The sequence below is a fragment of the Cystoisospora suis genome, assembly GCF_002600585.1.
Source record: "Cystoisospora suis strain Wien I chromosome Unknown contig_132, whole genome shotgun sequence".
NCBI lineage: Eukaryota > Apicomplexa > Conoidasida > Eucoccidiorida > Sarcocystidae > Cystoisospora > Cystoisospora suis.
In genome coordinates this window covers 15,350-36,257 of record NW_027152934.1, presented here as the reverse complement: position 1 = coordinate 36,257, position 20,908 = coordinate 15,350, and the positions used below count along the sequence as shown (strand labels likewise).

Sequence of the window (20,908 nt, the reverse complement as noted above, 5' to 3'; positions counted from 1 at the left end):
CTACATGACCGAATGAATAGATAGCTATAGCCAGATAGACAAGTATAGATCAATGTGTTGCCTTGGCTGTATTGTTATTCCCAGGTGCGGCCTTCCGTCTTGGCTCGGAGTCGTTGAGTTACCTCCCGTCTCTGCACGAGGTCCTGAGCTGTCTGAGCAAACCGGTTCTTTTCTTCTTTTAGTCGTCTTGCAACACGCAGGCTTTCTTTTGGACTGCCTCCTTTCCCAGAAGAGATCGCTAGAAAGGTCTCTTGCCGGGGTCTCTACAGACTGTCGTTTCTCTCTTTCTTTCTCACCTTCATTCGTTTTCACTTCATACTGCCGACTCATACAAGCTCTTTTCCTCCGCCTCCCAGCATCATCTACAAAACCCGCTGCTTCATATCTCCTACGGCCTCCCTTCGTTCCTTCATCTGTCAACGACTATCAGAATGGCTTTCTACCAATGGCCTCGACTTCAACGTTATCAGTCCCCTCTTGTCCCTCTTCTCCTTCTTACTTGTCTGCTAGTACACAAAGTAGCCTCGCATCCCCCTTACCTTCTGTTGATTACGCAGAAGAATCTTTTCTCCTTTCCGACCGTTTCTCTTCTCAGCCGCCTTCGGCCTTCCCTCAGGCAAGAGGCTTAGGTGTGTGCTTGCCTGCCTTGATCTCGCCTACTCTTTTTCCTCCTTGTCTTTGGTTAATTGAAGTTCTCTCTGTTATGTGGCTGCAGCATGGCTCTGGTGTTCCTCCATTGAAGACACTAGGAGTCATTGAGTATCTTCTTCCCCATGCTCTCTTTGGCCGAGAATCTTTAGGACAGCTCTCACACCCCCGGGAAGAGAGAATCTCTCTCCAGTCTGTTCGACAGCAACAGCAGGCCCACCCGGTAGCATTTTTGTGGACGTCTACTTCTCCTACCTCATCACAACATTTTGGTGGGGGGGGAGGCACATCTTCTCACTCTGCGGATGTCTCCTTGTCTATGCATGTGGTTATTCTGTTGTTTCTACGTAACATTTCAGTCCATTCAAGAATGAAGTCGGGTGGAGACTTCGCAACGGGAAGACCTCCTTATAGATCATCCAAAGTTGTGGGAGGTCACCTTGCTGGTCAATCAGGACATCACCACAGCAAGTTCTGTGACCTTCCCTTTGTAAGAGCGTCTTGTCCTTCTTCTACTCCTCTTCTATTGACGAAGCGCCCTGCACTAGCAGCAGCAGCAGCACCCGTCTGTGACGCTTGTGAGGAGTGCGACGTAGGGGGACGTTTGCTTCTACCTGCGTGGACTTGGCCATCCTTTTCGGGTGTCTATACAGACAGATTTATCCGCCTTTTGCCTTTCTTCATGAACGCTTTTTCTTTCTTGGCTTCTTCTGACTATGTGGCGACTCTATCGTCGGCCTCTTGCTTACCCGCGTCTAACGTGTCGTCTGGCTCGAGCCACAGTGACTCCTCCGCTTCTCCTTGTTTGCTGACTGTCGATCCGTCGCATGCAATGTGTCCGAATGATGCCCTTAAGCCCACCTTCCTACCCCTATCGATTCCACTACAATCCAATTGGCATCTAGAGCTCAAGATGACTGATGTCTGGCGACTGCTTCGCCTCTTTCCGTTATCATACGCACCACTTCTTTCCGAGTGTTCCACGCTGTATCTCGATTTCGAAGTTGGTCTAACTCACCCTGTAAATCTCTCCTTCCCCTCCAGCGGCTGTGATAAACAACGAAACGAACGGAGGTCATTACCAGAAGGAGTCTGTCCTAGGAAGGATGCTTTTTCATCGGAGAAACAGATCTTCAGAAGAACCCCCGAGGTATATGGCGAGCCACTGACAACAGCCGCAGGGTCTCTGAGTCCTTTTCTCTCGATTCAGGTTATTCAGCTATGCCATCGAACACATGTCGCTGCCGCTCTAAGACTTCTTTCCCTCATCCAGACGTCCTTTCGACGAGGTCGTCAGTCGCTTGCTTTTCGTCCTATGTCGTCCCGTGGATCTCTGTCTACGTTAGGAGTTGGAGACACTGGGGGAAAGCCATTGATGTCTGGGGAAGTTTCTCCCGCTGATGAGGAGATGCCTTCGCCAAGCGCGTGCCACGAGGGTTTCACAGCAGCTCACAGTGCGCCGACCCTGGAGATAACGACAGGGGTGGTGCCATGTTCACTTGGAAATCTCTCCATTGTTCACGCTGGCTGTATGTTTCTTGCCTCTCTCCGAATGACCTTACCCGTTCTCCCCGCCGAGATGTGGCTTGTTCCTCTCACTCGCCTTCGTTATGTGGGACTTCGCCATCAGGCTGCAGCTTCTCATTCCCGGCCTTCTTCAGGTTGTGATCCTGGCGTAGGAGAATGCTTATCTCGACGGAACCCCGAGGAGCCGGACTGCTGTGTGAATACACGCGAAGAACTCTCTACGAAGAGAGCAGACGCACAAACAGAGGACGACTCTCTTACGCTGCCTTCTCCGTGCTCAGCTGCCTGTGTGACATGGCGGACCATGGAGGCTTTGCTTGTGTTTCTAAACCGTCAGATAGGTGCTGCTGGAGAAGTCCGTGACCATTTCTCTTCTCCAGAGAGGCAAGCATGTTCCGAGGACCGCAGAGCGGCAAATACATCCGAGTCACATCCGGTGTATGCGTCAGACCGAGGCCTAGTAGAAGGGACGAAGCTACGCGTCATCGAAGGTTCTCTAGACGAAAGAGAAAGAAATTATGAGCAGGCGCAAAAGTGGGAGCATCTAACACAGTCGCGAGGCAGTACAACGGGTCATCCACTGGGCATCCGTCAGCAAGGCCCGAGGTCGCTTCTGAGACCTTCCGAGCAAACGCCCCAGGAGTTTCATGCCGCTGTGCACGATGTGCACGAATTTGACAGATTAAAGAACGAGAGCGCTGATCTTCCCAATAGGCAGGCAATCGACTCGGAACGAGAAGTCTTTTGGCAGTTGCTGATTGATGTCTGTAGTCTCCTGCAGGAAGAAGGTTTACCCGGACCAGCGATCTGCACGTGCAGCAGCCGTCTAATCGCCGGGAGCGCCGTAGGGGGTTGTGACTGCGGCTACATGCATACAGCGAACAGACCTGGCCATGCTGTCTCATCTCATAGGAAACGTAATTCCCTTGTTGAGAATGCGCTTGGCTCCGACTTCGGATCATGTGAGTCTTCAGCTAACGTCAAGGTGTCGGGGGGTGACGATTCTGACGACAGCTGTAGAGAGTGTTCTAAGATTCAAAAGATGGGCGAAGAGTTCAATACGAGCAGCCGCGTCGATCCGAGTTTCTCTGGTGAGGCATGCTGGAGGCTTTTTCCGCTCTCCACTAGTCCTAATCTTCTACCTCTCCTGCTGCATCTGGCACACAGCCTAGTAGTGCGTCTTGTTTGTGGCACGACTGGTTCCCCCCGATCTCTTTTCTATGAAAGCACTGACAGCGCCGGGAGACGGTCAAGACCAGAGCTGTCTCTATTACACCGGTCAGCGACAAACAAAGAAAGTGGTGTCGGTGCTTATCGCTCTGCCTCGGAGCGTCTCAGCGACTCATCTGCTTTCCCTTCCAGCCCCGGCCTAGACGCTGCGGAGGAAACGGACGTGGTCATGAAGGTCAAATGGTCTCCTGTGGGTAGTCAGCTGACAGGCGAACTTGCATGGGACGATGACACGCGGTCTTTGAAACAGAGAGTTGGCGGTGATACGCGTCTGAGTGATATTTCTTCAACCCGTGGTCGTTTTGTTGTTAAGCAGGTCAGAGGGGAGATCAGTCGCATGAGGGGGCTCCATTCCGAAATGGCCGTAGACTGCCACACGACCACTCTGAGCCTTTCAAGAGCTGAGAGGGAAGGGATGATGCCGGATTCGGAGAGAGTCGACGACATGCAGAGACGAGCAGGTCCCGTAGAGAACGCCTCAGCTTCTACGCAATTTTTCACCGCAGAGATCCGCTCAGACGCCCCTTCAGCTCTTCGTACAGTCGATGCCAGCAACATAGCGCAGCCCAGCTCTGCTACGTCAGGCAGCCGTGGATCTTCTCAATATAACAGAGAATCTCCGCTTAGCTCCAGAGAGGACCAAGCTACTGTGTGCGACCAGCATGAGACTAGATTCTTCCCAACACCCTTGAGTGTATTACGGTTGCTAGTCTCTTCCATCTCCACCTTTACTTCTGCGTCTCCGGTGGTGCATCAGTGTCCCATTGGACATCGGCACGGCTTTGATTCGGATGGGGGGGAAAGAGGCCTTTCACCAACTAGAGCAACGGCCGATGTCACCGTAGAGAACCTTGAGGGATGTAAGAAGCCATCAGGCCCCGGAGATTACCTGAACTCCGCAGCTCCTCAACAGGAGGCCTCAGGAAACAGGGAAGTTTGGACTCCTGCGGACACTGTCTGCGGCGGCACTCTGCCGTGTTCTCCTTCTCCCCAGTCTCTCTGGGCGACCTTCTTGACTCTGCTGCATTACCTTGTCACGGGAGACATGCCACCATCTTACGAGCGTCCAGGCACTTTATCGAGGACACTCGGCGTGGGCCTGCTCGATCGAAGACATAGTGTAGAGAGTAGGTCCGTCCAGCTAAGCGATGGCAGCAGCTGCAGACGAGGATCCGGCGATCGGCCGTCTCGGGAAGATACAGAATCCGTTTTTGAATGCGCAAACCGCATGCAGGAGCAGCTTGGGTATGTCTGGACAGCTGAAGGGCCGTTTGGTCTGTTTTGCTGGTGTTGGAGGGGCGATAACGCTTTAGCTTCCGTCAGTCACAGTCCATCTCGGAAAGAAGCCGCACACAATACACGGGGAACCGGCAAAATTCAAGTGCGAAGAAGCTTGGTGCTCATGCAGGCTGTGGTTACGATAGCAGCCTCTGAGAGCATGCGTGCGCTTCTTCAACCGGTGAGTAACACCCTGTGCTCGTAGTGACATTTGCTATATGGGGATTGCGCGATAGGGAGAGGCCGCCCTCTGATGGGTTATCGGTGTTTCTATAATGTGGGAGGCACCTTGGCGTTCGCGCAGTTCTCCTCCTGTCTGAGAGACAGCCGGAGTCCCTGAACCCCGTGGTACCTTCCTGGGTGTGTCTTTTCGGCATCTTTGGACACGAGATCGATTGCGAGACACGAACACGCAGAGATGTGCCTGCGGGTAGGGCTGCAACACTTCCTGCTCGGCATTTTCATCTTGCTCTTACTAGGGGAACGCGGGTGGCTAGAAACCAGGAACAAACACTAAGGCAGGCAGAGGGTGCTCGGGCTCTCAGGGGCAGCAAGGGGACGGAGGAGGTTGAAAGAGTACGACGCAGTCAAGGAATACTTTAGGCACGTCTCAGTCACATGAAAAAGATGTGTGTACCATTCTCGTTCACCGTTGGGTTGAGCCAGCCGACTATAGAGGAGATGTAATGAGCACCTGCTTTTCAGCACGGCCCTGGTTTCTCCCTGGCGAAGGGAATTACTATGTGTACACTTTGGATGGACGCGAAGGACTCGTCGTGTTCTGCTGCTCCATGTAGGCATTTCTCTCCTGGATCACCTCTTTCTCGGCATACCTTCTCGTTTCACTGCCAGGATACGCAGCAAGCATCGCTTCAATGCTCCTGACTGTGCTTCGGTGCCTCTCAAGACTGTATTCCCTGGCTGACACGCTGGATAAAAGCGAAATATCTTCACTGCACCCGAACATGCCTTCCTCTGTTGGTAGTGTCGGAAACCAGATAGACAATCGGTTCTCTTCCCCGTCCCCCGAGACGCCCAGCTCGCCCGTCACGAGTAGAAGTTCTAGCGCTGTTTCTCCTGACGGCCGGATACCACTACATGAAGATCAACAGCCAAGAAGCAGCGACTTCGCAAACTCATCAGGGCGCATGTCACTTGCATCCGTCCTCTGCCAAGCTTTTTTCATTCCTGTCTCCTGCCCAGGTACAAAGGAAGGAAGCCGCAGGCGTGTGAAGCCCGTCGCGTTACTACTTTGGGACTTACACAGAGCTCGTGATAGATTCTCTGTTGGATGAGTTTTCTTATGCGTGCTCCGCAGAGGTCTTGACAGTACTCACCCGCCCACCCACTGTGCATCGTCGGACTGTAAAGTGGTCTTACATGCGGGATAGCCGTGTTCAATCCTCGAACAGAGGGAGGGTGATTTCTCGTGCCGTCACTGCTGCCCTCAGATATAGTATTCCTTAGGCTTCTCACTGGTGTTAGAGAAATGAGTAGGGCCGGGTAGACCCCGCGATGTCGCCCGACCATGTTGGAACGATATGGAAGAGGCATTTGCATGAGTTCCTTGTCGCCACCTGGCAATACTAGTTTGTCAACAGAGCTTGTATGCGACCACGGGGTAGAAGTCGACTACGCGGCTGGGCGTTACTGCTGGGAGTCTCCATCAAACTGCATGCATCAGCAGTCTGCTTTGCGAATGCCGATGGGTTGCATTCTAGGTAGCCAGCGGTGTTTTGTTCTCTGCCGCTGTCGCGACTTAGCTGCAGATTGAAGTGTTATTCGGCCAACTAGCCATCCCTCGCGAGCTCCGTCGGCGGCGAGACACACGTATATCTCTCGTCTACATGTTACAAGTATGTAGAGGACGTGCGACAGTGCCTACGTCTCCATGCAATACATATTTCTTTCTCCACGCAGGGGTGGCTAGGCGGCTACAGACCGGTTTCTCTTAACACGGAAGGAGTGGCGTGCCCCGACGCTACTCGCGCCTGCTTGAGTAGCCACGATTGATGCTTGTCAGGTTCGACATCGGCGCCGTACCTAATTCCCTTGGTCCCAGAGCGCTCTCGAGAGACGCGAGAGCTCACCGAGGTCTCTTTCTCAGGATCACTTCATCTACACTATTTCCTTAGGGGACCTTCTCCCTTGTGATGTTCCCGTTCTCCCAGGCGCCGAGCAGCAGATGCCAGCCTCTGAGAAACGACACCCTGCGAGCCAAGTGCCAGGCTTCAAGTCGTTTTTGAATCGGGCGGAAGAGGCAGGAAGCATCTTGGGCGCCATCGTACTGCTTCTCGCCGAAACTCATGATCCAGGACAAACAACAGAATGCTGCGATATACCCAGTACGCCCCGGTCGACCTCGCGCAAAAGCTTAGCTCTGCTGTGGGGGGGCTCATTCTATGATGGATCCTCTCCGTTGACTCAAACCCTTCCAGGGAAAAGGTCAAACAATCGGCGATGCTGACATCAGTCAGAGGCCACGCCGAGGCGAGAGTCTCGTTCACTGCATGTCCCTTATAGTTTACGGTTCAGGGGCTGGGAGTGTCTTTAGTGTTTCATAGACATAGGTGCGAGTATACGTTCTCTTGCAGCGTCCGAATACCCCAGTCATAGCTACTGGGACTCAGCGGTACGAGTGACTCTGTGCCTGTATGGGGGCGACAAGTAACTTGTGACAATTCCACTGAAGAGAGCCAAGTCTACGTTGGAGCGGCGTGTTTGGTGTCACCTTAAGTTACTGCAGTCGGTGAATATCGAGCTGTCCGAGAAAGCGGTCGTCCAGCGCGTCATTTAGGTACGCCGGATGACTAGATCTCACTGGAGCGGAGAACGTAGTAATGGCTCATTAAGTAGCCGCAGGGGTCACTTTGCATAGCTCGATGCTCACATCTAACTGCGTGTGTCCGGGTCCTGAACGCGATAGTTGTTCTAGACGTATGAATTTTTTTATGCAGCCATACAGGGCTCACTTGGAAAGCGACGGCTGGTACTTACTTGGAGTTCTGTCATGATGCCTTCAGCTCTGGCTTTGATCTCTCAGCTTCTTTCAGAAGCCCTCTTCCTAGCACGTCGAGAACCACACGCTTTAGGCCAAACAGCGGTTGACGCGCTCGCATCTTGTGCTCTGTACCGGAATGCGGCACTCCTCGCTGGAGCGGATCTAGCAGATGGGTCAGACGAAGACGCCGACGAGGTCCGATCAAAAGATCACTCATCCCAGGAAACAGAAGAACCACTTGAACCATCGACAGGAAGGGCGACCAGCCCGGGCACTAGGAGAGCCGGGCATCTCGATCTTCAGGAGGGTCAAGAGAGCTTGCTTGAAAACACACAGATAAACCGTAGCCATGAGATGCCGCTGAGCTGCACCCGTCAGAAATGCGACACAGTCATTGAAGAAGTAAGTTTCACTGCGAAACAGTTACTGTTTCCGTCACCACCGGCCAAGGGTATAAGGGGTGCTGTCAATGAAGCCTCTTCAGTTTCAAAACAACGCAATACCTCCATCTTAATTCTCTATTGGAAGCTGCTGCGGTTAACTCGAGTGAGCACAGCAGGACTTCATGCCACATCGCGCCCTGAGGGTTAGCCTAATTCACTGCGATAGTCTCCTGAGTGTTATGCACGGCCAGCGCTAAAGCTGACTAACTGCAGACAAGACACATGGTGGGGCAGTGCTGAGTTTCGGCTGAGGTGTCCGCCTCTGGCTGAAGGTGCGGGATGATTTCCGAATCGGCCAGCAAGTGGACTATCGCCACGTGCCCTGCTCCTTGATGGCAAACTCTTAGGACTGCTTAAGGGGACTGGACGGCTTCTGTTGCCCGCAGCGCGGCCGAGACATCAGGAAGGCTGGTTATGAGAGAAAGGCAACGAAGGTGTTTGGCTAGTGATCGCCCTCTCCCCTGTTTTTGTGTTCGATGTCTCCGCGCTCAGCTCTCCGTCAGGATCGCTCCATTTGCTGTGGCAAGCCTGCTAGAGGCCTTTGACCAAAAGCAAGTCTTACACGATCTTGGGAGCTCTGTTAAATCTCTTCTAAACACTTTCCAGAGCCAGCTGTCTTCATATGCCGTCGACTTCATCCGGGCTTCCAAGGATTCCGCAGAGCTCCAGCCATCGTCTCCTCCTCTATCCTCGTCCTTGTTCTACAGCCCCAGACATAGGCAGCTCCTTGAGAAGCCGTCCGTGAAACCACTTGCTAGAAGCGTGTGGACTCCGTCGTCTGATGCCGGGGGAGTCGAGTTCCCGAGAAAAGGAGCTCCTGAGGAATTGGGCCCTGTGGTTAATTGGCGCCGCGCTTACGTGCCGAACAGACACGTGGCTCTCATAACAGCTCTGGCTTCCGGAGCTGTAGCATTCCCTGGTGCGACCGGGGAGGTCTTGTGGTCTTTACTTCAGGCAGCCTGTCTTCCTGAAGTTGCTTTTGCTCTGCTCCCGCGTGAGACCAGCAGAACCCGCGCGGTGACGCCAAGCGAGTCATCGTGCTCTTTGTTTCCCAACGCCCCCTCGTCTTCTCCCTTGGACACGGACACCGGAAATCCTCCCAGCACCCCCACTGATCAACAACACCTGAGCCGGCTAGCGGACAGCAGTCGCCCGAGTGAAACAGTCTTCGCCGAGCCGCCGCCCACCCGAGATGACGTACATGAAGCGTCTCTTGGCTCGTTCGTGCGTAGTTCGGTATATACGCTCGCGTGGCCCGTGATTGGTACCCTTTTACACGCGCTACATCTTATGGCGCTCTGTCAGGGTTTTACATCGCTTCGGCATCTGACGACAACACATGTACATTTCTTTCTGACCCGGTGGATTGCCTCACGCCAGCTTCTTACAAAGACCACGCGGCCGACACCTTTTCTCGAAGGTCACAGACAACACGAGAAAGGACTTCTTGAGCACGAAGAGAGCCTGCCGGCGTCACAGGTGATGACAAGCCGGGATCACGGGAACGCTCCAGAGTATCGTGTGGGCAACTGGTTGCTGCCCTGCTGGCCTTGGCACCTATTGCATACGACGGACCTGCGGACAGAAAAGTCGCTGCGCCAGCAGGCAACAACCTCCATGTGGTACATTCGCCGAGCTACTACTTCGTCACAAGAGATGACAACCTGCCAGACGAGAAAAGAGGAGGAGACACAGCAGGCATGCAAAGGGGATAGCACAGACAAAGCAACGACGGCTCACGAACGCCTGAGACAGAATCAGGAGGATGAAGAGGTAGCAGAGCTCCCTCGAGGTGCACGAGCGATTCTCCGTCATCACTCCACGACTCTACTGGCTGGTATGGTTGCGCGGGCTCGCTGTCTCGGGCCGGCTTGGGCCGGAGATGTGGAGGCGAATGATCGGGGGGTCCCTTCCCTTGCAAAAGATCCGCACGTAGTAATACCACTGGAAGAGTTCTCGTTTCACTCGCCCAGTCGACTATGAAGTGTACTACCGTCAGTCATGTCGTCTAGATAGCTTCTTAGTAGGCCAGACAATAGGAGAGGCATTCTTGGGACAGCGGCTGCGTACTCCTGGTCCTATGAGTCTCAAGCGTCATGGAAACGTTGCTAGACGCGGCAATGGACGACTCTAAATCCTGCATAGTGCATTGCCTCTTCAGCCTTGACGTTGGCGGTGCTGCGATGGCGGGTGCAGGCTGGCCGTGTAGCTCGGGTACACAGTTTGGACCAGGCAGTCCTTCAATCAATAGCTGAAGCGTATGTCCACGTCCGTGTGGGCTTACTCCTACCGTGCTGCTCTGCTCTATACCAGCTGTGTGCCCCCTTCATTACCACCCCTGGCCTCATTAATTCGTCGTGAATCTCTCTTCGTGTGGCGAACCTTCCATGTAGGGCCTCTTGTATTTCCTTGCTGCCGTCCTGTGTCTGTCGCAGCGTGTATCTTACAACGGCTGGAGGTACCAGAGTCAATTCAGCTTGCGCGGGATGCTGCAGGACTGAAGGCTGAGAAGTTACTCGACCAACGTTCTTCGTTCTTTGCGTCACTGCTCATGGTGTACTCTATGAATCCAGAGATTGCATCGTACTTGGACCAGTTGAGACACAGCGACAGGCTCTCTCAGGTGGCTGCAAATGGCATGCAGTATATTCTACCGGCTATTGCCAGGTAAGTAGGGAAGAACGCTCCTGATCCCAGCCAGTCTGGCAAGAGATCAGTTGTACCGGTCAGATACAGCTGGGTGTCCTCCTAGGGCACCTCCGTTCAATCCGGCGACGCAATCAACCGATAAGGTAACTGCTACTCTCTGGACCTGTCCTGTATAAGGAGCCTCTGTAGTATCGCAAGCCACCCTGGTACCCCACTTCCTGCCTTTTTTCACGCACACTCTTTAGGGCGCACTGTCGAGTAGCTATCGTCTTCCTTCCCGCGTCCCATGTACTACGGCATGGCTTTACATACCATAACCTGTCGCTCACGAAATGCGCGGCCGAGTCTCACGCTTCTCTTTTACGGGCAGAAAGCGTCCCCAGTGTGTTCTACCCCTCTGCTCCACCAGTTGTCTGTTCAGCCAGGCTTCGTCTTTTGACCTTGTTGTCTGTTGTGCTTCCTCACTCCACCGTCAGGCTACATGTAGATTTTGCCGGCTGCACGAATGTCGAGCTGTCGTTCTCCGATGCTTACGCTGCGCTCTCCGCCGTGTTTTTCTCCCCTTCGTCTAGTTCGGAGCCTCCGTCGCCAGCGGCTGTGCAAAAGGGAAGTCAAACAAGATGTAGCTCCCAAGGTTTGATGGGGGGACAGCTGTCTGGTCAAGATCCCATTCAAAGCGCCGAGCTAGACCGGCTGGACAACCGCGGGTCCGAACCGGCTGCGGAGCGTGCGGCTCCGCTGCTACGCCATCGTCCCTCTCAGGAAAGCCGTGGTGTTCTGCCGTACAGTACCACATCTGAGTTTATGCAGGTGCACTTTTTCACATTCATAATGGGTCTGGAGTATCTCCTCGTTCACTCGAGATGGTGCCCGAGTGGCGCCGGGGAAGTTGAACTCGGAGACTACAGGCAGATTTGTGAAGCGGTGCACTTTCTTGGTTTCCATCGTTTCTTTCCTCGTTTAGCACAGCTTCCTGACGTAGCTGCGGTTCACCGTTTTCCAGTTTCCTTCATCCAGCAGCAGTTTTCGCTCCTACTAGAAGCAACTGTTGCCGTGGTTCCTGTGGTGGGGTCGTCCTCTGTTCTATTACATCTTTATCTACTTTTTCTACTTCGTATTCTCGGAGGTCGACTGGTCTCACAGGCGCCGAGTCAGTTCCCCTGGCTGACAATAGGGCTTGAAGTCAGCGTAACCCCGACAAGCGTGGCTGAGGCTGTCTCGGACTGTTTCCCTCTGGAGCCGGCAAGGAACTCCGGTCTCTCGGAGTCAGGCAGGCGTGGTTCTATGTCGCCGTTGCGGGGCAGTTCTGAGCAAAACGAAACAGAGAGCAGAAAGAGAGTGCTCCCACCTACTTCTGCTCGCACGAGGATACGGCCTGAAAGCAGAACAAGGAGTCGGGAGCCTGATGGCACATGGCAGGAAGGCCATGCCGTTGCCGAGGCAGCCACGAGGGAAGAAAAGAAGTTCGGGCAGCTCGCGCTAACGGCGTTTCTGGCTGTAGTCGCGGCAGCGCCACCTGACATTGTCAGGCAAGTAAGTCTACACCAGGGGGGAAGTTATCCGGTGCACGTGCGTAGGCTTGGTGATGCTCATGAACTGGAAGCGCTGTCACGTGTGTATGGTGCCATTGCGAATCCTGCCGTGAAGACCTCCGTGGATCCGATGTCAGCTTCTGCCCCGTGTTCCTCCTAGTCAGGCCACTAAACAAGGGAAGCACGTCAGGCCGATCTGTGTGCAAATCAGCCCGGAGCTTCTCTTAACCTGTTGCGGTGTGCCTGTTCACAGGCTATCTGCGGCCCGGCTCAAGGGCCCCTTGACAGCGCTTCACGCTGCGGAAAGGGTCTGAGCGACATGGGAGGATATCGTGTCCGGATGGGGTCTAGTTCGAGTAGCGACCCGGTGCCGCTGTCACACCTACCTTCCTTTCTGAGTCCATTTCACTCCTTACGGGACTCTATCCCCAGCAATAGCAGTCAAAGAAGCGCGCTGGTGGCTGCGCATGGGGCGCTGTCTCCGGCGCCACTTCTGGAGACTCTAGTGAGCGCCATTGTAGAACGCTACGGCAACTGGCAAACCTTGTACCTGTCTCTGTCGGCCACTGCCGCCATGCAGTTGTCATCGCCGAGTACTCTCAGCCGGAGCTCTGCCTGGCCACAAGCAGACAGTAGACTGGATTTACCGGCAGGCGTGAACCCGTTTGTCGGCAAAGGAACTCTCAAAAAGTCAACGAGCGTGGATACGACTAGCCCGTACCAGCTACAGCCCGGGGCATTGCGACGCCGGGATGAGACGGGGCAGGGAACAGAGCCCTTTCGCAAGGAAGCTCTTATGGAGACAGGAGCGAATGTATCCGGGGTTGATGTGCAGCTGCCAACACCGGAGACGCCGTTTCGTGGAGACAAACGCGTGGGGAAACTGACAGGAAAAGATCTGCTTAGTTTTTGCCCGTTGTTCTGCCTGTTACGAGCTGTACTCCTTCGTTTGTGTGAAGGGGCCGCGCTTTGTCGGGGCTCGGTAGCAGGTCGAGGGACTGATGGAAAGTGCTCGGACACCGCTGAGGTTGACAGCGTGCGAATTTGTACCTCAGACCAAGAACAGACGCTGAACGTCAGAGATATTTCCGAGACAGCAAGAGATGAAGAGGGGCCGACGCGGGACACCGCGGCCGAACTCAGAAAGGACCGAGCGGGCGGTTTGTCGGAACATGGTGTGCGGGAAGATGGTTCTCACGGCCGCCAGCTCAAGCGCAAGCGGGTGGGTAAGGACACGGCGCCTGAAGGGCAGATTTCAAATAAAAAGGCACTGAGCAAAGCGGGAAGGTGCGTCACGGGGCAGAGGCGTCGCAGCTCTTCTGATGCGTCAAGCGATGTTGCTGTAGCTGACAGTCAAAATGCTGTCCAAGCGAAAACAATGGACGGTCCCCGGAGCCGAGAGGAATGCCGCCGCTCCACAGGATCAACCGGACGCCAGAGCTCGCCACCGAGTCAGCATGCAGCTTCGTTAGTTGTTGACTGCCTCGGCATGGCCATTGCCCCGGTCTTCATTGTGCGACCCGTCCTTGTGGAAGAGGCCCAAGAGGCTCTTGACCTGTTAGCCGTGGCAGCTGCAGCAGCACTGTTTTCTGAAGCATCCTCTTCTCGAGGCTGTGTGCGTGCTGCCACTCCAAACAGATCATGCATGCACACGACGGCTACGCAGTGCCCCAAAACAAGAATGGAAGATAGGCCTGATTTCGCTGGGGCACGCGGGGCAACAGCAGCAGTATCACACGCGCTGTCTAGAGTTGCGAGGCTTCTCCCGTTTGGCTGCGGAGCTGAGTGGATCATGAATTGCAGCCATGCCAGTCTTCTGAAGACACCGACAGAAGTATCGATAACCTCAGATCATGCGCCATTTGCAGTCAACGTTCCTACCCGCATGTGGCCCTCTTCTCCAGCTTCCGCAAAAGGAACTTCCGGGTCTGACCGAACAGCACAGCGACGAGGAGGGTGTAGTGACACAACTGCAGTGCCGAAGGGTGCGGCTTGTCTCTCAGCCGGACAGGCTGAGACGTTCATCCATACGCAGATGGGCTTCGATTCTCCGCCTTTCCAAGACAGTGAGGACTCTCTGAAGAACACGGATGAAACCGGCGAAACTTCTGAAGCGGCGTTAATGTCGCAGCCTTTCGCAAGCTTGGAGGTGTCCGCATGTCGCACAGCATTCTGTCGGGGCAGGGCCACCTTAGGGAGGGATCGAGAGGATCTACAGTCCGGTAGCCGGCCTGTCACCTCAGGTGGCTTTGAATCTTCTCGAGGACTCTACCGTCCTTTCCGTGGTGTCGCAAGCTCGGCTGCCGAAGCCCTCGTCGCCTCCATTACGTCCGACCGCGAACGTCGCCTGCGGCTTGTGCTTCTAGCTCTAGCGGGCTGTCACCTAGACGGGCCCATGCCGCGCGAGCCAGCTGCAGGCGAACAAGGAGCCGCACCGTCAGTAGCAGCAGTCGGCTCAGGGAAAGTCTTCGCGGCAAAAGAACAGTTCACCCACAAGATGCATACGCTAGAGAAAAGACGGGCTGTTTGTCTTGAATGGGGTGCCGCGGATGAACCCAGAAGCGAGGAGACCGACCTCGCATCGATCTCGCATACAACAACTTATCTGCTGCTTCAAGTGTGCGCCAGTAGATCGATCAGCCACGAGACGCGCCTTGTCGCCTCTGCGCTTCTCCCTGTCCTCCCTCCGACCGGCTTTACAAAGCTACGGGAGGTACTGCCGTAAGACTGCAGCATCGCGAGGGGTTTTTCAGGAGTTGGCGCTGTCAGTGTCGGCGGTTCAGTGGACTGCGCGCTTTGTCCGGCGGATGACTTACTCCGGTTTTAGGCTCCTCTTAGCTCGGCAGCATTCTGAAGTTATCTCTGGTGATCCCTTAAGCATGCACATAGCGGCTCTCGAGTACGAGCAATACCACAGAAGTGGTACCCTCTCTCCTAGCGCACTTACAGTTCCACGTAGCACGCAGCCCGTTTCTGCGGACGAAAACCACTGCCATGACTATCCCCGCCTCCGCCATTAGGGTTGGCGTGGCTGGCTCTCTCTAGCAAGCCTCTCTGGAGTAGTGATCTTGTGCGCGCCCGAAGGAGGTTTACTAGGGCCACCAGCCCCCTGTAACGTACGTCTGTCATGATGCACAAGATATACAGCCGAGTAGATGAGAGAGGATGGCCTCTAGCCAGTAATCAAGGATGTGAGTCTCCTCTCTTCTGTTGTGTCAAATCGCTTTCTCAACAAGGCGACTGTTAGTGTTTCTCTTGGCACTCTGAGATTCGATACTTTCCCGATCCGAACCTATACTCGAAACTCCGGGAAAGAATGCGAAGCCTTTTCTCTGTCAGTTAGGAACGCATACATGAGCCGGCACCAGGTCCCGAATAAGAAGCGTCCAGAATGCTTACCGCCGTTTGTTGAGTGGACGTAGCTTCCAGTTGTCACTTGCCCTACCGGCTGCCGGGGTTGGCGCTTTGTTATCGCGGTCACTTAAAGTTCGCGCAAGAGGAAAGAACTGCAGAGGTCTCTGTGCCGACGGCGGCGCATCCATCCCTGCTCGTGGTCGTCTCCCCTTGCCACGTGGTTGGTCTGCGTGTTTCCTGGTGTCTGCAGCATTCAAGATATTCGACATGACCAAGCCGTAGCGGGTGCAGCGGCCGCTCGAAAGCTCCTGATCTCGATGCGCGACGCAGACAGCTCGGACTCACTGGACAGCCGTATTCGCCGCTCCACGCGTGCATGCACTGACGCCGTTGGTTGGCAAGCAGGCGCTTGCGAAGAGAGCCGGAGACTTGGAGAGCCTCGGTCTAAGGGCGCCATGACGACGAAACACCGGAAGCGGGAGCCCCAGCCGTGTGAGATGTTCATGGGTGAGTAGTCGGCAAAGGCAGCAGATGCGCTTCGGTTCGAGCTGAGGCCTGGCACGGTGACTTCTGCTTAGATTGCCGAGTGTCTACTGTATGAACGCCAGATTGGTTGGCAGGGGCAGGGGAGCGCTCGTGAGGAGCAGGCAGTGCAGGAGTTTCGTGTATTGACTGGTCCGGCTCACGCGTAGGAGAGTCATACGTCGCTCAGGCGATCTGCATGTCGTACCAAGTATCGCTCATACTGTTAACCACCCTCCCCCCATCGACGCCTACATCGTTAATGGATGCGGCTGTCCCAAGATCTCCCAGAACAGAACGGCGTGTTGCCAAGCCTCCTTTGCAACAATGCCAGCAAACAAGATCGGAGTCGTAGTGCCTCTGGGGCATGTCATTTCTGTCCGCTGGAGCCATCCTGTTTGTGTCCGGCAAGCTGGTTCTCTTGACTTGCCGTAATCTCCTGTGCTGCGCGCCTGGCTTTCCTTTTTGCTGTAGTTGTTGCCCTTGTCGGTGCAACCTCCGCCCTCTGTCGGGTCGAGTGCAGCCACCTTGTCCGAGCTCTAGCGATGCTAGCCATCCAGTGCCTGCGGCCGCTCTCAACAGAATGTCGACATGCGGGTGATCTCGGAGGAGACTCAACAAAGCCTACCTCGGACAGTCGCGAATGCACGAAGGAAACCAAGCAAAGCATTCAAGGCACAGCGCGCATGGTGCCGAGTGGAATAAGTAGTGAATCCCAACTGAATGAAGATCTTGGAGACGAACAAGCACAGGACGTGGAGCAGCTGATGCAGTTGCTCAACAAGACAGGCTCTTCACTGGCGTCCCTACTTTCAGTAGCAGGGGTAATGGTCCGCGGAAAGGACTCTGTCCCCCTCCTGGACCTGTGAGACACGAAGGCTTCCGGGCAACTGGTTGATTAGCGTGAGCAGGGTGGACGGTGTGCGTTTTGCTCGGGGGCCGACAGCGTGTGAGTTCAGCGAAGGGCGTGGGCAGTGAGGGCAGCCGTTAGACGCTAACTTCCCGGCTAAACATCCCTTTTCTTTGAAACACACTTCCCTTCTCGCCGGTGGTCGCATGCGCTACGAAGTAGAAACGGGTGATAGGTGGGACTCGCTTCGTTTGCTCCGCCGAATGTTTTGCGCGTTCGCTGCTTGCTGCCGCTACGGGACTGCGAACTATTGACCACGTATTCTCGTACAGGGAGTTACAGGTGCATTATTCGGGCTATGCCAGAGCAGTTACACAGAGTGCGTTCTTCTCTCGCATTCCCTTGGTTACCGCTGCAGGTTGTGCTCAGACGTGAAGCGCCGCCTGGGTTTGAAGGAGACCTTGCCTGGCGACACAAGCTTAGCAGCGTTCTTCCGCAACGCATCAGTGTGGAGCCTTACGGATGCCTGTGCAGCACCACCAGCCCCAGTGGGCTCTCCTACAGACAAACCCTCGGTCTCTACTGCTGGACAAACTGGTGTGTTCGTTGGCGACTCTCGAGAGTGGATTTGTCGAGTAGCGGCGTGTCTTCTTCTGTTTTTGGACTTGAGAGCACGAGATCCGTCGAGCCCACAGGAGTGTGTCGGCCAAGATGAAGGGGACGGGGTGGGACGTCGTCCGCACAGCGGAGGACCGCAGAACTGCTCAGTAAGCTAGACGACATCCTAACTGCGCCTCGGAGGTAGCATTCTAAGGCCTAAAGCCCGGACATATCGTACGGACAACGAGGAAGCTTGTACGAAGTAGGGGAGCGAGCTCAGTTGGCTGAACGGGTGCACATGTGGATCCTGCGGCTAGTTCGGTTTCGTCCGTACACGACGTGCCGTCCAGGCACCTGTCGTATTTTCTGACTAACCTTTCCGGATGTCCAAGTAACCGTTTCTTGAAGACGTGGGGACGCACCGATGCAGATGATTCGTGATTGCGGTGAGGTTTTATCCGTCATGGTAGTCTACTAGAAACCATAAGGGCGAGGTGCCCGTACTGGCCGGCAGAGGTACAAGCTTGACAAGGACAATCGAGAACGGCAATTTCTTTTCACTGTACTGTGTTAGCGACAGACCCAAGGAAGACTGATGGATGTACGGGGTCTTCAAATGTCCCACTTGTATGCACTGATCCTCGTGCGGTCGCGTATTTTTTGCCTGTGTTGCAGGTCCAAGCCTGTCCGAGGGAATCCACGGTCTCCTACCTCAAGCCGTATCCTTCCGTGTTTGCTTGCTTCGTCCCTCTCGCCTTCTACTCTGCAACGTTTGCTCAGAGCACTGTCCCTGCTCTACTCCTTTGCGTGCTTGAGACGAGCCCTGGTTCCGCACAGGCCTTGGCTGACGCGTTAAACGGCTATGTTTTCCGGCCGTTTTCCGCTGAACTCATGACAGACTTCGCTCGGGCTGGCTCGCCTGATGAAAACGATGACACCTACACTCCTTCAGAAAGCGGGTTCACACGCACGGGTGGCATATCTCCAACGCCACTTGACAGGCCCGCAGCACAAACACCAGCGGAGACCAAGACTGTGCCCCACTGCGGGAGCTGCCGTCATGGGAAAAGGCCTGGTAAAGCTGCCACGGAGCCAGGCGCCGTTTCCGGTGCGGCGGCAGCTGCAGGGACGTGCCTCAAATCTTTACAGTTCATGCGAATATACGCAACGCGACTCGCAGGTGGTGCCGCGCCAGCGATTCTCCGAGCTCGGAGAAAGCCCGAGGCACGCGGGGATGGCGAACAGAGCCGCTCGACGGAGGTCTGGCCTAACGGGAAGCCCGCGCCAAGCGAGCCAGGTGTACACCAGCAATCAAAATCTCACTGCGTAGACGACGCGAGCGGAGTCTGCACGACAACGAGTAAAGTCCGAGCCGGGTTGTGGTCTTTGTGGGAGGCACCACTAGAACAAGAGGTATCAGCGAGCACACGGGCTGCGCCTTCTCACGTCAGCTCCGCTGGCTGCGCGTCCGCCGAATGCCAGAGCAAAAACCTCGCGGTGTCTGGTAGTGGGACTTTAGGGGGAAAGGCGCGCCTGCGGCACGTACTGCGTGAGGGCCTCGGCGGCAACATTTTAGAGGCGTTTGCAAGTTTCTGGGAATCCTTAGACTTGCAAAGTGCCGCAGCAGCGGCTCTTCTATTGGGGTGCTCCGCGGACGCTCTGTTGCTTGCGGAGCAGCAGCTTGATAAACTGCATCCAGATGAGGCACCACACGACGCTCTGTCTGTCGTTTCTCAGATGTGGCAACAGTGCCAGTTGCAATCAATGCCTCAGACCAGCTTCATCAGGATTCTCCAGCGCATCATGGCTGGCCGCGGTGCGAGCACTACCCTGGCAGCGGCCACCGAAGACAAAGCGAAACGATGTCGCGGAAGCGGAAAAGCGGCCAGTAGTTTGACTACCAGCAGTGGTGATCGTGGCAGCGTCGAAGGAGCCTGGGCAGGGCAAGGCTTCAGAGGTCCTCAGACAGCCAACGTCGATTTCTCAGAGATGAGGTCGGAGGATGAACACCTCTTCAACGAGCTTCAGAAAATGCTCCAGACTACTTTCCGTCCGGCCAGCTCCGCAGCTCTACTTACACCGGCTGGTCCTGCCCCGCTGCTGCAGCTCGTATGTCACGCGCTTGTTAGCGCAAACGACGAAGAAGGCACAGCGGTCGCCGAGTGCCTCTCCACATGGCACACTCCCGAGTTTCTTTTGCAGAAAGCTATCTTACGGCGGGACCAGCTTTCTGTTCTGTCTTTCCATGAAGTTCAGCTGCAGGACCTGATGGGTCGCCGAGCACGACTCCAAGGCGTGGATGGTGATCCGAATCAGTTCACGTCCGTGCCACCTATTCACCGTCTAGATCACCTCTTCAGCTGCAAAATTCTCGACAGCGCTCGGACGTTGGGGGCTCTTGGTTTAGTGACAGTACAGCACCGGCTTTTGTCCTGCCTGGGCGCTTCTGGACGTCAAAGTGGAAATCCCGGTCCGAAGGTCGCAAACAGGCGTGCGTTCGTGGCGTCTTGTATTGATGACGCGGTTCCATACGCTCTCGATGCAATACGGTGTCGCGGGAGAAGGCGGGACAACAGTCTAGGCGGCAGGATGGCATGCTACGAAGACGCGGCCGACGGGCCGCACTCACACTGGCTGGAAAGCAGGTACGAGTGCCTCTGGCGTCTGAACTACTGGGAAGCAGACAGTCTTGATGCGGCTGGAGAACGCATTGACCTCTTGGGTGCTGGGTCGCCCCCCAGTGGCTGTGGTATTCCGAGACGGGACCTCTTCAACGGATGCATATATGATACGCTCTCGCTTATACACTCTGCGGCTGTGTGGGAAAATGAACCAACAAAACTACCTCACATGCGGCAAGGGTCAATGCCACCGCGGTTCAGCCGATCTGTGTCTTCCAAGGAGTTGCCTAACTCCGGCCACTTCTGCGGTAGCCCGAGGCCTCTCCAAGGCGATTTCTCGAGAGTGTTGGAAATTGCTAACAGATTGAAAGCTATCGAAATCTCACGCCGTTCGGTGTCAGTGGCGCTGCATAGGCTGCAAGACCCTCAACTATTAGGCAGCCAGCTTGAAGAGAAGCCTTCTTGCTTCCACGGTGGAGCGGGCACTACGCCAGCCCAGCTACTGAGAGGATGCGTAGAACTGACAATGGCGCGCGATCTCAAGCTCGCTGCGGAGTTGAATCTGTGGCGCATCTACGACGCGATGGGTCCATGCACGCCTGACCGTAAGCTTCAACAAGTGACCTTACCCTCTGTGGCCCGGGTAAGGCCGG

General features: G+C 55.2%; 1 protein-coding gene across 1 annotated transcript in view; it reads left to right on the top strand.

Annotated features, from left to right (window-relative positions):
* Nucleotides 1-20,908, top strand: part of CSUI_000308 (fatc domain-containing protein) — a 39,648-nt gene that overhangs the window by 7,760 nt on the left and 10,980 nt on the right. Inside the window, exons 6-17 of the mRNA XM_068060542.1 lie at nt 85-4,864; nt 5,481-5,886; nt 6,855-7,028; nt 7,707-8,086; nt 8,620-9,964; nt 10,563-10,794; nt 11,253-12,309; nt 12,562-15,029; nt 15,913-16,169; nt 16,659-17,049; nt 17,453-17,801; nt 18,310-20,860. Coding sequence (XP_067927481.1) covers nt 85-4,864; nt 5,481-5,886; nt 6,855-7,028; nt 7,707-8,086; nt 8,620-9,964; nt 10,563-10,794; nt 11,253-12,309; nt 12,562-15,029; nt 15,913-16,169; nt 16,659-17,049; nt 17,453-17,801; nt 18,310-20,860 — 14,390 coding nt within the window. The remainder of the gene's footprint in view (nt 1-84; nt 4,865-5,480; nt 5,887-6,854; nt 7,029-7,706; nt 8,087-8,619; nt 9,965-10,562; nt 10,795-11,252; nt 12,310-12,561; nt 15,030-15,912; nt 16,170-16,658; nt 17,050-17,452; nt 17,802-18,309; nt 20,861-20,908) is intronic.